This window comes from Calonectris borealis, chromosome 11 (assembly GCF_964195595.1).
Source record: "Calonectris borealis chromosome 11, bCalBor7.hap1.2, whole genome shotgun sequence".
NCBI classification, from domain to species: Eukaryota; Metazoa; Chordata; class Aves; order Procellariiformes; family Procellariidae; genus Calonectris; species Calonectris borealis.
In genome coordinates, this window is record NC_134322.1 from 20,316,916 (window position 1) to 20,335,863 (window position 18,948).

General features: G+C 36.6%; 1 protein-coding gene across 2 annotated transcripts in view; it reads right to left on the reverse strand.

The window, feature by feature from the left end:
* Positions 1 to 553: 553 nt before the first annotated feature.
* The window catches only part of CIB2 (calcium and integrin binding family member 2), a 48,004-nt gene continuing 29,609 nt past the window's right edge, over positions 554 to 18,948 (reverse strand). Inside the window, exons 5-7 of one of the 2 annotated variants that reach the window (XM_075160379.1) lie at positions 8,488 to 8,635; positions 8,196 to 8,391; positions 554 to 1,673 (exon numbers count right to left, since the gene is read on the reverse strand). In XM_075160379.1, the coding sequence (XP_075016480.1) occupies positions 1,652 to 1,673; positions 8,196 to 8,391; positions 8,488 to 8,635 (366 nt within the window). In that variant the 3' untranslated portion in view covers positions 554 to 1,651. The remainder of the gene's footprint in view (positions 1,674 to 8,195; positions 8,392 to 8,487; positions 8,636 to 18,948) is intronic. The other variant, XM_075160380.1, reaches the window with a different exon arrangement.

Genomic DNA, 18,948 nt, shown 5'->3' on the forward strand with positions numbered 1-18,948 from the left:
ATCCCTTCTTACTCAATCAGAACTAAATATCAGGATTGATTTATGCTAATTTTAGCTTGGGTAAGTAAATCAGAGGGAATTCAGGCTCTAATTCCTTTATCTAAACAGAAACCAGTAGGAGGAAGTATTAAAATGCTATAAACATCACTGAATATAATCATTCTAAAAAATATTTTTAAAATAAATGCTATTAGTAACATACAAGTTTCATTTTCACTGTGCTATCTTATCCTGTATACCTTGAATATCCAAAATTCCCATTGACACTTTTAATATATAACCATACTACTAGATAAATATTTCTTCTTGATGCATACTGTGTAAATTTGAACAGCAAGCTACATTGCAAGCTCACCATACATAAAAGGTTCCAAGGTAGATAAGCATTATCAACCCTACCAAAGTGGTAAAAAGATTCATTTCTCTACTTTAACTTTTTCAATAAGAATAACACATTGCATCCTATGACAGATTTAACTTTATATTAATTGGAATAATGACCAGAAAGGAAATTAGTATGTGCTTAGCCCAAAAATTCTCAAAGCACAACAGAATGCGTCAAAAGTTTTAATTGTGATGACTTTGATACAGAAGCCATGTAAGTGACAGAGCCCTTCTATTGACTGTTAGAACAGTAATATACATATGATTGTCTTCAGGCCCCAGTACCTAAACAATACTGGAATTAAAAAAAAAATCTAGCTGATTTCCAGCTGGAGAGAGAAGAGAAATATAGAGCTGCATTCATGCATTTTATGGGAAAGATTGCATAGCTGGTTTAGAAAGAAAATGTCTTTTCATGTCCTTAGTAGTAGTTCTGTGCTTCTTTAACTTCTTCATGAGTTACAGATGATTATATTCTTCCAATCGACGTTATCAGCCCATAGAATGAGTAAAATGCAAGACAAGACCCCCTTTGAGAATACGGACATAGTTTTAACCTTTATCTTGGGAAGAAATGAATCATGTATGCAGTTATCATATACAAAAGGCAAATATTTCAAGTTTCATAAGGACAGGACAATCCATAAAATATTGGTTGAAGGTAAGCACCAAACCCAGCAACTGCCATTTCAGTGACTGAAAGGCAAACCTGGGTTGTGGTTGTCTTCAACACTGGGAGCTTGATCTTGACTGCAGTTCTTTCACCTAAGATAATCTCCATGCAAGATCCCCAGCTCTACAACACAGTGATAGAGGCATCTCATTATTTAAGGCCCGTGCTTTCTTTCAAATACTTTTGGAAAAGTCACCAAAGCTAATCTTTCTGTCAATCTTTTTTTTTTTGCGCTTTTAAGAGTAGTATTAAATATTCATAAATATAAAACCTATGTGGAAATACCTTTAATAATATTCTGATTCTGCCTGTTTAAAAAAAAGAAGAAAAAAAAGAAAAAAGAAAAACCACAACCCAACAACCAACCATCTTTGCCAGAGTGCTTGGCCAGCAGTGAAGATAAAAATGTGACTGTTCCAAATATCCTGTAGATCACATGATGCTTCTGTCTCTTTGTGGACGAGAATTATTTCAGTACTTTCTGCTGAGTTCTAAGAAGCCATAATTAGAGGACAAACGCCCCCAAAGTGCCTGAGATTCAGAAAGGCTGGACTGGCAAGTCATTTCTTATAACACTGGCTCACAGAAACATCTTCAGATTCTTATGTGGAAAGTACTGCAAAGGAAAGAAAAAGATTAGGAGATATAAACACATTTGTCATTATGCACAACATTTTCCTTAAAGTACAAAAAGGAAGGTGCTGTGTAATGAATCTGAATCTCTTCTCTCATGCTCCCAGGAAGATTTAAACATTCTGGGAGAAATTTCCATCTTCTGAAAATGTTAGCTCAGGGGGCGAAGCTCAGCACTGGATTCCATCAAGTATAAATTGACCTATGTATTGGATATACAGCAGAGCTAAATGTTTCCCAATTGCACTTTTGCTATGGCACAGCATTTGCGTTCCTAACAAGTCAAACTAGGCAGATAAATTTGTTGTTTCTCTTGCTAGGACCAAGAGATCCTGATTGTTATCTTCTTTCTATTTGGACTATGATACAGGCAAGCAGCATGCCTTCCTACTGCCATCAGTTTTCAGAAAAACTCCCGAGCATCTTAGCAGGACAGTAAAAGACCATTTAAAAACGGTCTCACTTTCTCTAGGTAGTAATCTCTGTTCAATGTCACGACAGCGTAAACCATATGTTTCTTTCTTTCTTGACTGAAATCAGAAGTGATTATTATGTATTTTTGTATGTAAATACTATAATTCTGGTGCCTACACCAAAAGAAAACTTCAAAGGTTTGGAGTATTTGAGAGGCTGAAGAGTTCTGGATGTACAGTTTTTGGATTTTGTTTTTCAAAAAGAATGCTCTAACTTAATCATAGCTATTTGACTTGAATCAGAAATTCACTGAAGGAAGCTCTGTGGTATGTATTTGGAGGAGATAAAATTTTATGTTCGCAGTGGTCCCTAGGAACTTCATACCTAGGAATTTATTCAATCTGGGTGACACTGAAAAGATATGATGTATAGCAGTCTGGCATAGCCTAAGTATTGTGAAAGCAAGCATACAGTGATGCAAAGAGCTTACTGGCACTAAGGTTTTAGAAAAAAAAATTATAAACATCTTGTTCACAACTCAAGAAATGTCTAGAGCCCCATATTAATCCAAACTCTTGAAAATTTAAACCCCACATAGGCAATATCTAGGAACTAAAAAATCCACAGCATTGTATATGAAAACATTTTAGGCATGACCCCTTAAGAAAACCATCCAAATCCACTTCACTGGAAATCTATTTATTGGAAATTTTTTGTATTTCTATCAGACTGTCATTTTGGCATTTGGAGATTAAGCTTTTTATTAAGAAGCAGCTGAAATATTCTGTGAAAAATACTGACAAAATTATTCCCTTCCACTGTTTTTTGCTAAGCATCTCTTGCCAGTTTGTCACTAGCTCTAATTTTAGTCCTTAAGAACTAGATACTCTGCATTTTGGGACAGGTCTTATGAGATGCACATTTCCTATCAGGGAGCTTCTGTTACTTCAGCTTTAGGCAGGACTGGAGTCAGGACATCAACTGTTATATGGGTAAAGGCCCACAAGGGTTTCAGAAATACTGCATTTCCAATGACATCTTTTTGTTTAATCTGTTGTTTCTCTGTCTAGTTCTGGCAGCTCCCAGGTGTTACTAATGCCATATTCCTCTCAAACTCCATTTCAAATCTTTATAGTATTTTTCACCCTCAGGCATTCAAATAAGCTCAAACTTCCAGGATGATTTATAAAACAATTTCCTGTGGAAAACGTAACCAGTCTTGTAGAACAGAACACTTAGCCAGTGCCAGTTCAGAGTGCTAATACTTCCATTAAACTACAAGCAGCTTCTTAATGATAGCAATTTTGAGTGAAATAAACCTACTGGGATCAAATTTTCTGAACTAGCGACTGCCATTATCATTTACAGCTTACTCAAGCTTCTGGGATAACAGCCAAAAAGGTATATATCTTCTTCCCCGGTCAACGATTAGCAGTGTTTTCTTCTAGTCTTAAAAAAATTCCTCAACCACAGCAGTGCAAATCAAGCAGCAGACTTTACTGCATCTTCATTTGCTTGACAGCAGTACAAAGCTTGCAAAGGCTGTCTGTAGGAGATTAAACCCACACAGGGTCATTAAGTAAAGGTTTGAGAAACGAGTGATGAGATAAGAAAAATCAGTCAACATACAGTGGATGAACTTTAGCTCATACCAGGTCAAAGCCTGGATCACGGTGCCAAAATTAATGCCTGCTCTATATATTAAGTATGCATGATAATATGACAGTTTAAAAAACCCAACATATTGAGTTGTGTGAAAAAAGTGCTTCAAAAACGGAGTGTACATTGTTATAGGAATCTGGCCTTCAAAGGTTTTCCACAAACAGGGTAAAGAAAGTATTCCTCCTCAGTAATTTCATACCTCATTTTAATGACAATGAGATTTTACAGCTGGATAGTTCATATTATACGAGTTCTCAATGTTTGTCAGAAGTCAGGTAAGCATTGGTCCCATGTAACAGAGCAGAGAGAACAAAACGATCTATGCTCAAGCAATGGCAGAGCCAGGGATAAAACCTAACTGCTTTGCATCCTAAATTTCCTACTCTTACGATGTGAAGTAGCTTTTGGTGGGGGGAAAAGGCAAAGAAAAGCATCAGAAATCCTTCACTACAAATAAAAATCACCTGGAGTCTGGTAAGTTAGTCAACATTTTCAAAAGGATCACATACCAGGCGCCAGTATGGTATTCTATGATCAGATATTCAGAAATGTTGATTGCCCATAGCTTCACAGTGAAGTCTCCGAAAACTGCAGTTACCTAGCATCTCCAATTGCTCACTGGCAATCATATCCAAAAATGGCTATTGCTTTGGTTCCTAGGTGTTTTATTTTCACAGCTACTGAGCAGTTGAAAGTATAAATCAAGAGGCACACCTAGGCTTCCTTGAATTTAAAGTTGGAATGCATTCAATTGTGCATAAAAATTGGAGATACGCAAAACCAAATGAAATTATGACTGTCTCTGGACATTGATGGGTTGGTATTTCTTCCATGTGTCTGCTGAAGATTTCAAAAGGGACAATTTTATTTAGATGAAAACATGTTTTCGTATCTTTTTACAATATTAGGAAGACAGTTCAGGCATAGGTGTACCACTGGTTCTTGATCCACTATGAAGACACTTCCTGTGCTTTGCATGTTCTGTATTATATTACATGGCGAAACTGCACAGCCCTGTTTTCAGTTTGGCTGCACACAGCCTATGGTTATCACTGAAGAGGACCGTTACAGCTGAAGACACAGAAGAGAGGAAAATGAGAGGCCATGAATCGAGCTGGAGACAAATTCAGAAAGATAAAAGCAAGCCTTGTTTCATTAAATGAATAGGTAATGTGTCCAAGACTGTTACGGTATAATGAAACTCAGTGAATAGGAACTGGGTCTTATGTGGCAAGAGATCAGCTACAGGAATTGCACTCTTGTCCCATGTCACATGTTCTGTCACATGCTAGCATGCATTGGGTACTATCAGAGAGCACTGGTTAAGTTTCAGTCCCCAGTCAGACCGTGGTGTACCTATTGTGGCATTAAAATTCAATGGATCCCATTCCAAAAGTCAAATCACTGTCTCCCTTCAGAATGCAACATTTACACAGTATTTAAAACATGACAGTAAGCGGCTCAGGTCAGGAAGTTCAGTATTAACAAATATGTCAGTCTATGATGCACTGCATACAGCAAAAATATGACTAAGAATGTCCTCAAAAACTAAAATACCTTTACAGGCAAAAGGACTAGTAAACCGCAATAAGGGAGAGGTATCAAGTCTTTCATACAGATTGGTTTGGACAAAAGTGGTCTCATGACTTTGTCACTTTCTTTTCCTGCAGCTGAAACAGAAACCAAATCAGAGAAACTACACATTCTCTTCTCGGCTTTGAGACTTTTTCCATTTACACCCTCATTTTGCAATATAACTTCAAAGGTTAAAAAACATGTTGCTGAGTTAACAGTCAGAGGCTCTAAACCACTGTTTCAGCTAAAAGGTGGAAGGAAACCCTTCTTTAGGTCATGTCACATCAGGAGCTCCTAAGCCTGAGGATTTCAGAGCTGAATCCTGTGACCCAGCTAATCTCCTGACCTGAAAGGAGACGGAAGTTACCATTTCCCTTGAAACCAAGGATGGAAAAAATCTGCCGTAAATATATACATCGCTGCCTTGAACATCAAGGAGACATCTTGATAACACGAGTTCACCATGTCACAGATACCGACTGAGCAACTGGATTATCAGCCTTCCAATACTTGGTAGCCTGGTCCTTTGAGATTATCAGTGTTGTCAGTGATCCCTCCCTCTCTATTTTCTCTTTACCTAATCTATAACAAGCTCTGTACTTTTCACTTCATCCCTCTTTTTACTCATCTTCTTGCCCTGTTGAGTACCCCGCACTCAGGTCTTTCCACTCATTTCCTCAGCTTCCCAAAACATCACAAACTTGGAGAAGAAAAATAATTATGACAGTCATTCCAATAGCTACAGTGGCAAATATTCCTCTCTGCTACTTTCTCAGGAAATGACTGGGTTGCACAGCATCCTCAGCTTGGAATTCTCAGTCAGCAGTTTGTGAGCCTCTACAACACGGCAGTAAAGTCAGTCATGGCAGAGGAAACTTTGAAACGACAGCTTCTGCTGAGTCTTCAGATCTGCCTTCAATTCTTCACACTTGATCTCTGGTCTCTACCAGATTTTTAGGTACAGTACAGCCTTTTCATTGATTAAAGGAAACTCTACCTGACCCCAGCAGCTTCTATATGAGTAACAGGATAAAGAAAACATTTTCTTAGCTAGAAATATATGCAAACAAAATATTACAATACCTACTCAGCTGAGCCTCACCATAATGATGATACGTATCTTGTTCTGAAAGAGTTTCTGTTGATAGACTTGATTAGTCAAGGAATGCCTGATATGTTTCTAATGTATAAAAGACATTCACATTGACTTTGTAGCATATCCTCTTGAGATGCTGATGCTTCTCAGGGTTCATAGGGGTCATGTCCTCATGCTTTATTGTAGAGTCATTTTGTTATAACGTCTTTCCTTAGAAATTTCATTTACGAAAGAAGTAAACTGTTCTGTGTTCTGCAGGACATTTAAAAGTTCTTAAACACCATTAGCATTAAGATTAGCAGTCCAAATTTTGATCTATCTTAATTCTATCCTAATGTTTAGCCTTATTTCCTATGAAAATACAGTTTATTCAATAAGTCTAACTGTGAGCTTTTTTAGTAACTTCCCCAGTAACTTCTGAATCCTTTGGCAGAATTCAACAACGTGTGACTGAAAGATGCTTAAGATTCTGCCAATTTCCTGCAAACAGGCAGCTGTGTAAAAAAAGAGTCTCTAAGTGTTCCACTTCATAGAAAGATGCAGAATAATTCTGCACCTTTCCAGACATCAGAAAATCTACATAGATGAACCAGTCTTCGCCCCTTAACTGCAGCAAAAAAAAAAAAACTAAACTCCTTCTCAGATATCAGCCAACTAATCACGAGACACAACTCTGCAGAAACTAGAATTTACTAATTCCAACATTCCCAAAACAACTTACAATCATTCTGTACACCTGCTTGCGGTCCAGACAATTGTTGGATTATTTATCTTCCCAAATGTTAGAACTTATCTGTTATTATCAATTATCACCAGACAAACAGCAACACTACCAACTTAACAACAATGTGTATGAACAAAGATTATGAAAAAAACTTTTTCAGGTTTCAAGCATTTACTATTAGACATAGTTAACCCAGACCACTGAAATTTGGGGAGAAATTAGACCTAGGTTTTAGCTTCAGCCTACTCTGCCAGTGGATTCAAGATTCAAATGTGAATTCTTCCCAATCTGGGAGTATCTTATTTTGCTGGCTGGTTCACTGTAATTTCTTAAAGAAGGTCTATCCTTGTATTACTTAAGTAATAGCCTTAAGTATAAGTTTCTGTAGAATGGTTTATTAATGTGTAAAAATAAAAAGTCATTGCCCTTTTCAAAAGTTCTCTTTAAATATGAAACATGCAAGAAAAACTGTCTTAAGATAGCTGGATTTTATCTACAGATTAGGAAAAAACTCAGCAACAAAAATAAAAAATATCAGTTATAAAAAAAAACCCTGGTTAACAGTGGATCGAAGAAAGACTGCAAGTAGGTAATCATTTGAATTGATTTTCTTCTACCAGCATGAACTGCAGCACTATAATGTCCTTTAGCTCTCACCTTCTCAGCACAAAATATCAATGTGTTTCCATGTATATTTGTAACATACACAATATTCACACACATTCCTATTCAGACAGTATGGATCCTTGCTATAGGCTTGAGAACAATATGAATTTGAGCTTATATTTTCCTGAAGAAACCACACAAACAAACAGGAAAAAAAAAAGGAGATAATTAAAAGTCATTGAGCTCTTAGTCTTCAAGTTAGGAGAGAACTGGAATATACTCTAGAAAAGTACACTGAGTCAGGGTAAGAAGTCCTCCTCTAGTCAGCTCTCTGGTCAAGTACTTACGTCTGACATTTCTTGTATTATACTACACAGTGATATCCTAAAAAAATACCTGAAAATATGCAAGAACTCTTAAAACAATACCTGAGAAAATCTGGTGCTTTGGAAATCATGTTTTCAAAATCTGCAAATCCTAGTTTCCCATCACCATCCATGTCAGCTTCTTCTATCACCTTCTCACAAACTAGAGTGATTTCTTCTGCTGTTAGCTCTTCTCGGGTCAGCTTATTGAGGGTTTTTTCCAAGTCTGATTTACAAATGAAGTTATCTGTGTTAAAATCTAAACAATAAAAGAACCAAAGAAAAGATCACCTACAACTCTCATACTCATTTACTTCAAACAAAAAAGGCATACAAAAGCATCCCAATACAGTACCATAAATCTTAAAGGCATAGATTGCTTTAAGCTCTCTGGGAGCCATTTCACTGAGCACAGAGAACATATCCACAAAATCATTGAAGCTGAGGCTCCCCTCTCCATCTTCTGAGAAAGATTCCACAATCCTTTCCTTGAAGGGATTCTCCTGTGAAAAACAGATATATATATATATTTTTTAGTATTTGGAAGATCAAAACCCCTGCAGACTCCCTGTTAATGAGTATTTAATTCCATAGTTGGCTCTTTGAAGACAACCTTTTTCTTCCAAAATGCATATAAAAATTTACATTTGCATGCTTTAGCAGAAAGTGTCAGCAGAACCTCCTGCTGCATAGTCCCACATATCGCCCAGATTTTCTCAGCTCCATCATTATTCATTCTCTCTAAACTGGTGCTCATCTCCTTTCTCCTGTGTGGAACACATGCTTTATAAATGTTAGGCTGAAGGTATTAAGAGTGTGAAGATCATTTGCACGTAACAGGTTCCTGACAGGGTGTCAGGCTGATGCTGTGAGGAGGGTTACAGCTCCTACATTAAGAAGCTAGCACATACGAACAGGGGATGGCAGGAGGGGAAGGAAACAGAGACACCAAGGTGGAAAGCCAATGAAACAAACAGGGTCTTTATGCCTTCTGGTGGCACCTGACTGAAGGCTGGAGGAACAAATATTATTTATGAAACCAGCTTAAAAAGTAAATATCTGCATTCCATACCTGACTGACGTGGAACCATCAATCAATCATCAACCAAGCCATGTCTGTTCATTAAGGATGCAGAGTTACATCCCAGTAGAATCTTATAGAAAAGTCTTTCATTTTCACTCTGATACATGTCAATGTCCAACCTCTGGTTGAACTGACTACAAATTTCAGAGTTTTAAACGAAATTTCATCTCCGCAGGAGATGATCCTAAGATCCTTTTCTAGCACCCTACGAACTCAGCTGGTGCCAAGGCTACTTCAAATAAGACAATATTCTAAAGCCATAAACACACAAGCAAGCATAAGAAAAGCTGCTTTAGTACTCTGAAGTCAAAAATAAATGGTTTTTATAGTAACAAAACATCATCTTTCTCACAGCTATATAAAAACCCAAGATGAACTTTTAGCTACGTCTATAAAACTGGGAAAACCAATTCAATTCAGTTGAATATGAATAAAACACACAAACATCATTTGGGCTGTGAGCAGCATCTCAAAGCTGTTCTACAGATCTTATCTGAAGCCAAGACACTGGTTAACATATCGATCTCCTATAAATGTAAAAAGATTCGGTGGTGGCATATCATGTTCATTATTTTTAATATGCATGCAGTATTTTATTTGACTTTAAAAGAAGCAGTATTGTGAAAGCTCAGAGCTCAAACATATATCCATTTAATTTCTTTTTTTCTGTAAGTTTAATTAGCTAACAGGTATTCATAAGCCATCCAATTATTTAAAATGAAATTTCATAAAACAGCTATATTTAAGAGATAAATCACCAGAAAATTATATTTTTCAGTTTACTTGAATTCTTTCTTGATAATTCACACACAACATATGCATCTATAGAACGTATTTTCTGCGTACCTGTGGAGACTAAAAAAATACAAGCAGCACGTACAAAGCAGAGTTACGTGAACAGATTGATGTTTTATATTTATATAGTATCCTTCATCTTAAAGGAACATAAAGTACCTTACAAGAATTGGGCTACTTACCACTAATACGCAGCTGCCTCTGAAGTGAAATTCAACAACTGTTAAATGGTGTGCAGCAGCTTACAACAAGAGCTGAAGATAAAGATGTTCAACTAAAATCTCAGGGGGAACTTGGAAGCATAATGAAATTTGTCACTCACACAGAGCTAACATTTAAGATACATTTTGTTATAGCTTCAAAATAATGAAAAGGTTTTAAGGATTCTTGTTAAAAGACAAGCATAACATACAAAAGCTTAATTTGTCTAAGAGGAACATGAGGTGTGACTGTGCAGATGGACATTTCAAAGAACACCCAGTTCCTGGAAAGCAGCATTCCTTTTTACTTCAGGTGATTGGTCAATGTGTAGATTCACACTATGGGATGACCCTTTGCAGTGTCTAGTTCCAGGATGCAGGTACAGAGAAACGGTCAGACATTTGAATACAAGGCATGGATTGATCAAGGCTATACCTCACCTACATACATTTGGCAAGTCATGTCACCCGGCAAATTTAAGAACGGATTTCAGTGGCCATCCCAGCTGGAACTTTGAGATACTTTTTCATAGAAGCTCTACTGGCCATTCACATCCTCAGAGAGCATATCTGATTCTATCAGGAGGTTTCTATTTAACAATAACAAAGCACTCAGGATACATCAACTATCCAGTGAGATGTCTTTGGGTCTTGCAGTTTTGCACTCCAGGACTACTTCCATGGTAGAAATTAGTTGGAGTCTGCCAAAATGCAAATATCCATCTAATGACAAACCATGTAGGTGTGTGTGTCAATCTTCTGAGGATGGGTGAGATCTGAGAAGAGACATTGGAAACGTAATTCCCTGAGACAATCAAGATTCAAAATTCAAAAAGTAACCTTGACCAGAGATCTTAGCACTACTACATGCCAAGACGTCTCAAGTCTTTCTGGCTGAGATAATGGCCAGGAATAAGGCTGTTTTAATGGATAGGTGAAGTAGGAACCACAAAGCCACAGGCTCAAATAACAGCTCATTAAGGTAGTCAATACTAAATTCAAATTCTCCTGCAGCGTTCGATGACTGAAGTAATTCCACAATATGGAGCATGCCTACAGATTTCAAAGGGTACGAGATTAATGAGCTCATTGTGCTCTGAGCTGAATATGTAAGGCTGAGCTCACTGTTCAGATGAAGACAAAACCAGGCCAAATAAAAATAAAGAAGAAATTAAGTAGAGTAGAAAAGAGGGATTCCTGAAAATAAAAAGACAACAGGCTCAAAAAAGCAGAAGAGTCATATCTCTCAAGAGTTTCAGAATGAAAAACAACACTCCAGAATTAGCCAGATGGCTGAGAGAAAGTCATTGTAAAAGGATACGTAATGATCACTCATATCATGTGCATGATGTGTAGAGGAGGTATAGCGACGTGCATCTGTGGGTACTAAGGCTAAAGTATCTGACCTGAGTGCTTGGAAATATGCCTGCTTGTGACATGAATATACATACAGGCACTCAGTGGAAAACCATTGATTCTATTGTTTCAAATTGTCAGTTTATTAATAAGGCAAAGAAAGATTCAGTTGGGCTGAAATACATGAAAAAGGCCCACTTTCATCCTAAAAAGCACATAAAAAAATTGGTGTATCTGTTAAACGTTTAATATTAGAGAATGCTAAATATCAGAGTGGAGGAGAAAACACGTTAGGAAAATTATCTGGTTTATTTCTAAAATACTATATTGCTTTCTTTGGAACAAACCTCATCAGAACTAAATGTCATGGTGACAGTTCTAAACTGACATCTCAGAGGCAGCATTGGGTAACAAACAGGGAGCACACAGATGCAAATATCCCTATCAGCAGTGAATATCAAACCCAGGACTTTCTGCATTAGAAATCCTAGGCATGATCTCTCTGACTGAGTAAGTATATTGCAGTTGCGTAAGAGGAATTATCTGTTTGGCATGTCAGAGATCTTGAAAATACAGATGAATTAACAATGAATTAAATGGACCTAAGCATACTTCTGAAGTAACTCTTTGCCAAATGGATCTCTAAAACCTAAATGAAAAATAAAATCTTTCCTCATATTGATTTCTTTCCTTTAACTTTCTCATATTATGTGTCTTCAGGCAGTATATCTGTGGTTTACACAATGGAAAGTATTAGCTTACCTTCACAGATACTTTTCACATCCTTTCTGTAATTTCATTACCTCTACTCTAAACAGCACAGATTAGGGTTCCATCATATTTAAAGGAAAAGCCATGGGGGAAGGGAGTAAAGGGGAAAACGATACTGTTCCTTCCTAGATCGTTCTCCCTTAAGCACTAATTGTTTGAAAAAAGAATCCTTTTAAGACTAGAAACTTACACTTGTCTTGTTGAAAAGCTTTTTCTGTCCTCTCACAATAAAAATGAGAGGGGACACAGAAACAATAGAGAATTGTTACAGCTAAAACTCTGCTGTTTTGCAGATTGATGCTGCTGTAGTGGCTTGAGACAATCCTCCTAAATGTGCCATCCATCTTTTTAATGATCACTTTTTCTACTCAGATAATTGTGTTTCTATACATTTTTTAATGTAATGTTGCATCTATTCCAACATAGAGATGTAGAACACCTGACAATAAAACATAACCATCAGTTTCCTAAGAAACTATTATAGGGTTTATTCCTGAGATTGCAGCTAAATCTTACCAAGTCACTTGTTATTTTCCCCTGTCCTCCAGTTTCCATTACAGGCTCTAGGAAAGCACTGCGTTGTCCTTTTGCCTTATCCGTTTTGTAGCTTGATGAATTAATTTGAAGCACTGTATCCTATTTTCACAAGCTGACTGCATTTTGGAAATAAGAGGTTGCAAGTAAAGCTGTAGGATAGGTCAAGATAACTAAGCTGGAGAGGCTGGACAGTCATTACAAAACGCTTCTCAGTTTTATATCCACAGAAACATGATGATCATTTTCTCTTTTGTGTTTGGACATAAGTCCCCACTGACATTAGGGAAGATATTTAAATGCACAAAGCAGTCTGCTTTGCAGACTAGTGAAAGCCAGAATCCCTTTGAATGCTTTAATCAGGACTTGTTCAGAACTGATCAGAAGCAAACCTTTCTCAAATTTCAGGAGTTATTCCTAGAAAAATAGAAATGAACTCTTATCCATCAAACATTAATATAAAAATGGCTAAATTGTTCATTACCAGATCTTCATAGGAGAGGCTGATGCTTTGGAAGGGAAGCATAATAAGTGCAACAGCAAATCATCCCTGGAGCAGATAAAAGCACGTCTTTGTTGTTTTTTTTTTTCCTTTTCTTCTTCCTCAAAATCAGGAATATTTTTTTTCATGTATAGATGATTATATTCATGTCAAACTTCTCTGCAGTGCCTACAGGGTACTGCAAACCAAGGCTACCATACAGCTAAATTGATATGTTTACATCTAAAAGAAATTATCGTGTCATTCTGTCAGAAAGCAGAAATGTGAGACAGTTCAGCGATGAGCTTACCTCTTTACTGAAGGCTGTACTATGGTCACAACAGCCAAATAACCAAAGATTCTGGTTACATATGGAATTGCTTAAATATTACAGAACATAATAGTATATCATGGGAATACAAGGCATTTTAACAAAAACTGATTCACTAACTATAGCAGGAAACTGCAGACAATACTGGTAAAGACCATCAAGCAGGTACAGATCTGGAGTTCAGTGGAGAGAAAATGGCCCTCACTTACTACACTTGGAGGACGTACAGTGGATTGAGACACACAGTTAAAAAGGGGCTTCAGAGAAGCAAGAAGAGTGGTCTGAAAGGGGTAAAACACCCCATCGTAACTAGAAACAACTAACAGGATGCAAAGACAAGGAAGTTGGGATGAACTGCAGGCGAAGATTGGCCAGAGCAGGGGTGGAGGCTTGGGAAGAGTATCAACCTGCTCTCTTAGCTGTCATTGCCCGTTACATGGAAAGCTTTGAAACTGAGGACTCATTGAAATGACTTCTAAAATTCCATCCTTTTAAAATTGTAGGAAGTATTTTCATTTTATTTTGAAGCAACTCGCATGCATTCATGTTTAAACTTACCAAAAATAGGGTGCTAACATTGGTTCTGAAATGTGTGATCGATTCACTGTTCCCTGTGTGTCCTTCCTTTCTCCTGACTGATTCCTGTGCCTGCTGGTCATTCTGTTTCAGTAGTGTGTCGATTTATGAACTACCTTACTCACCACTGCAGCTAATGACAAGGCCTGCGAGGATCAATGAAGCTACTGCGTGCGCCAAAAAGAGAAGGCAACAGACTGTAAAGTGAATGAAACAAAAATGGTTCCCCTCCAGGAAGTCCTTTTATGACCAACTCCTCTCAGCAGGATTGCTCTACACTACAATAACCAGAGACAGGCGATACACCAATTTGAAGATTCTGACAATTAGGGACGTATGTGTCACAAAGGTGGCCACCCACCCACTTCGACAGATCATACGTGATCTCTATCATCAGGTTACATTCCCACATCTAGCTCTGTGGAAATGACAGGGATAATGTGAGTGAAATCAGTTTTGTTTTGAAATAAAATCACTTTTGCTTTCTACACGGTCTCATACTGAACAGCCCATATCATTGCTACACTTCCGCAATATTAGTTACTGCAATCTCACAGGTGCCCATATGCCCTTAAGTTAATTTATTAGATTGCTGCTTATGTAACCAAGATTGTCAAAATTAGAGAACAGAGACTGCAACGAAAGAGATGGAGTAAACTAGCGGTGTTCAATTCAGTGTAATGGTAGACCTAATAAACTTAAGTATCTGCCACTTCTTTATTTATTTATTTCTTGTCCTGACTTTCAACTTTTAAGAATCATGAGTTAGTGAATAATTCATTACCAATTAAAGTGAGTGATCATCAGCATTTTTTTTTCCTTTGAACACAAAAATCCTGGCTCAAAACATTAATGCGTGAGATAAAGATCTTTCTTTATAGTAGCAGAATCTAATTTAGAAAAGTGCATTATTGATTCTATCCATTTGTCAGAATCTGCAGTGGTATTGAGCTCAACATTGCCAGTAACTAGAAATGTAATGTGTATATGAAAAAAGCCAGGTGCATTGAAATTATCAGTAATTTCATTAAAATTCAATAGACATTTAGTTCATTTATTTCTATTTTAAGATTTAAATATTGGCTTTGTCTTCACCTTGATGAAAATTTACTGAAGAAAGAAAATACCTTAACGATTTACTTAGCAGTCTGGTCAAGTTGCAAAGGCTAAAGATATTTTTTTCTTAATGTATGAGCTGGAGTTACTACCTAGATTGCTTGGAAAATGAACTCTAGGGGAAAGACTCTCTCCCCCTCCCCACCATCTGCACAGGAAATTGCAAAATGCTTCATGACCAAGATTGACCCTGGTTTATAACTGGGATCCTAGGTGGCATTTTAATATCTTTTAGTGTTAATGTTTTGAAAGAGTCATGAAGGAAGATCTAGTCTCCTCTAACTGATATTTTACTGGAAACAAGCTCACTAGTTATTGAAAGCACTTTCTCTACGAACTGCTAGAATTACTGAAATAAAATGAGTGCTTTGACAGCAATATTTCTAAGATTCTTCCACAGGCTTATGAGACTTGGGAGAGAATTATTTTAAAATTTGACACTGAATTTTGTCCTGCTATTTTCATAAAATCAAGTTTCATTACCCTGAAGACATCTTCTAAAGCAGGGTCAGAAAGCCTCACAGACTTGATGTGGTACAAGAAGATAGATTATGATCCACTTTACTTACGGAAGTCTATCAGGAAGTCTATTATCATTACCACCTAAGTTTGCTAAGGTAGCATGATGTGCTCCTGTATCTCAAAATCTAATCATGGTCCAGTATAAAATTTCTGGTTTTTATCTCAGCTTAAGTACCAGGATGTCTTGTAAATATAGTAGTCTCCCATCTCTAAGGTTTTCATAGAATGAGCTGTTCCTTAAGTGTTCAATCCTGTATCACTGAAGCAAAAAAGAATGTGTATGATTATCGTTTCTTGCTTTCTTTTCTGACCTTAGCCTGGATTTTTCACAAAGCAACTATCAGCCATCTGGCAGTTAAACTCTTCAGAGTCACATAACTGAGCCAGAGAATTTCATATTGTGCTATCAAGATCCTAGAGATAGTAACATAAAACTTAAGGAATACTGATTGTTCATACCAGAAGTGCCAGTACAAGCACCTAAGACACTACAGTTATGAATGAGTTGCAGACATGTTACAGAGATATAAAACTACTTGCAATAAATGGATGAATGAATCAAAAGCCCTTAAGGATGATACATTTTATCACGAAGATAAGAATTCAATATTTATGCATAAACAAAATAACAGATGGCTGAAAACAATCAGAACGCTTCAAGATGCTCCCACATATTTAGCCTTTGTGAAGCCCAGGCTATTTCATCCTGCCAGCTACTAAAAAAACTAATTATTTTATATTCACGTAGGTAAGACCATTAATAATTTTTGTTGTATTGTATTCCATACAACACTAATTTGCATTTTTATATACAGCTGTCCATCCAACATGACATTACTTCAGTAAGTCAGGCAAATAGGAGTATTTCAAGATGAAGAATCGTCTTCCTTTTGTACTAGCTGCTGAGCTTCAAATGACTAGTTCCAGGTAACTGTTAAGAGCAGGTCCTTTAATTAAATAATCTCAGACAAATCTCACTGGGGCATTAAGAATAAATCCAACGGATCTAGGGATTGCTTCTAAGGGGAAAAAAACAAATATATGGGAACTGTCATAATTGTGAGTCCATCCAGCCCACCAGCCTAACTCTAACTGGAACCAGTAGCAGATAAGGCAAGAATTTAAAAAAAGAGGGCGATATATATGCAGTGATCCTTCCCATAGTATATTCTGAGACTAGTGCAATGAGCATTTCAGGGACATCATGAGTTAGATATTACATCCAGATCATAAAACTTAATAGCAATCTGTGGAATTCTGCTCTATACAAGCACTTAAATGATTTTTGAAGACTAACGCTGTCTTTGCCGAAATGTCTTGTGGCAATGAGTGCCTCGACATATTCACATGTTATGTCAGCTGCCTGTCTGTCTGTAATTTCATGCAATACTTCCTTGTCCTTGGGAAAAGTAGTGCATAATTTTTCTCTATTCACCTGTTGGTATTACTCATCCGATCCCATGATCTCGTAGGTAGGACAAAGACGACTTAGAGCAAGCATTCCAATTCCTAACTTTTAGCTCCACTGAGTAATTTAACACTACACTTCAGAATACAGCCTAAGGGCCTAATTAGGTTTGCTTGTGCTAGCAACTTCTTGCAGGCTACTGATTTTGATGCCTAATTAGGTCTTAAATCTAATTTTAGATAATCAAGTTTGAAATCTTTGTTGCTATCTCCAAATCGGACTCAATTTGAGTTAACTAAAACACAGGACATTTTTGCAAAGTATTGTTAATTTTGCCTGTTGCCCGATTTCCTTATTTGTATAATAAGAAAAAATGATACAAACATTTATGTTACACAAAACTTACAAAATATTTATTATATGTTAACCATTCAGATATCTTATATCTTATGCAATTGAATGAATTTAAAAGAACTTTTCAGCAAGATCTTTATACCCCCTATTTTAAAGTTCCATGAATACTTCTCTAGATATGCTTTTTTCATCATTAAGTACACAGGCACATAATTTAGGCTCTTTCATAGACATTTTGATACATTTAAACACATAATATTGTTGAAAAATGATGTTTTCTTGAATGCTGCTGATACTAGAAGTTCATATATAAAGAAACCTTGAATTACACTACTTTCGTATCCTGTTCCTACTTCACACTGTGTAACATAATGGGCAAAGATGAGAAGAATTTTTTTTTAAACTACAGTACCTGCATGATTTGTTAAACATCATTCATTTTATTTGAGGTGAGCTAGGAAGGGTCAACTTTGAAAGCTGCAGAGGAGAGAATTACACTTTCACCCGTGGCAGCCAAGGACACATACTTGGAACATGCACACAGCTGATACGAAACCAACCTGGAGCTGGATTCTAGTTAGGGTTGGGTTATGCAGCTTTAGGAGTTAAAAGGCTGAATAGCGTTCAACCAGCTGATGAAAGAACTATTTTGTAAGTTCTAGGAACAACTCATAGCATATCACAGGTTTCAATTCTATAACTATTTAAAGAATAGTGAGGTATACACCAATTTTATTCCTGTACTATGCAATATTGTTAAGCAAGGTCATTAGCAGAACAGCCCTACCAAAATCCTTGTCTATTAATGTTTAATAAGTCCGCGTAGATGTGTTATGTTGATGACATTTATGGCTTTTATGATAGAATTAATGACATCTAAAGTTTTACTTCCATTTTTTTATTTATAAAATCTTAAAATTTATAAATTCTTTAAATTAAGTGTAATTAGCTACATCTTCATCTACTTTATTACGGGGCCAACTCATCATCAGAAAGAGTATAAACATATACTAGGATTTTGCTGAAGAATCCCATGCTTAGTGTGAAAAAGAATACTAAATTATTTCTCAGTTTCTTCAGAAACCCAAATTTCTAAGCTGTACATAGATGTCTGGTAAATCACAGTCATAACTGAAGGATGAAAATTTTTCAAAGGTCTTCTATTGAACTAAACACTTATATGCATTTAATCTCAAATGTTTCCATTTATATGAAATGCTGGTCAAACACTTTTTAACAAACATTCTTTAGAGTGAAATGTACTTCTTGTTCAATAAATGGTATTGTC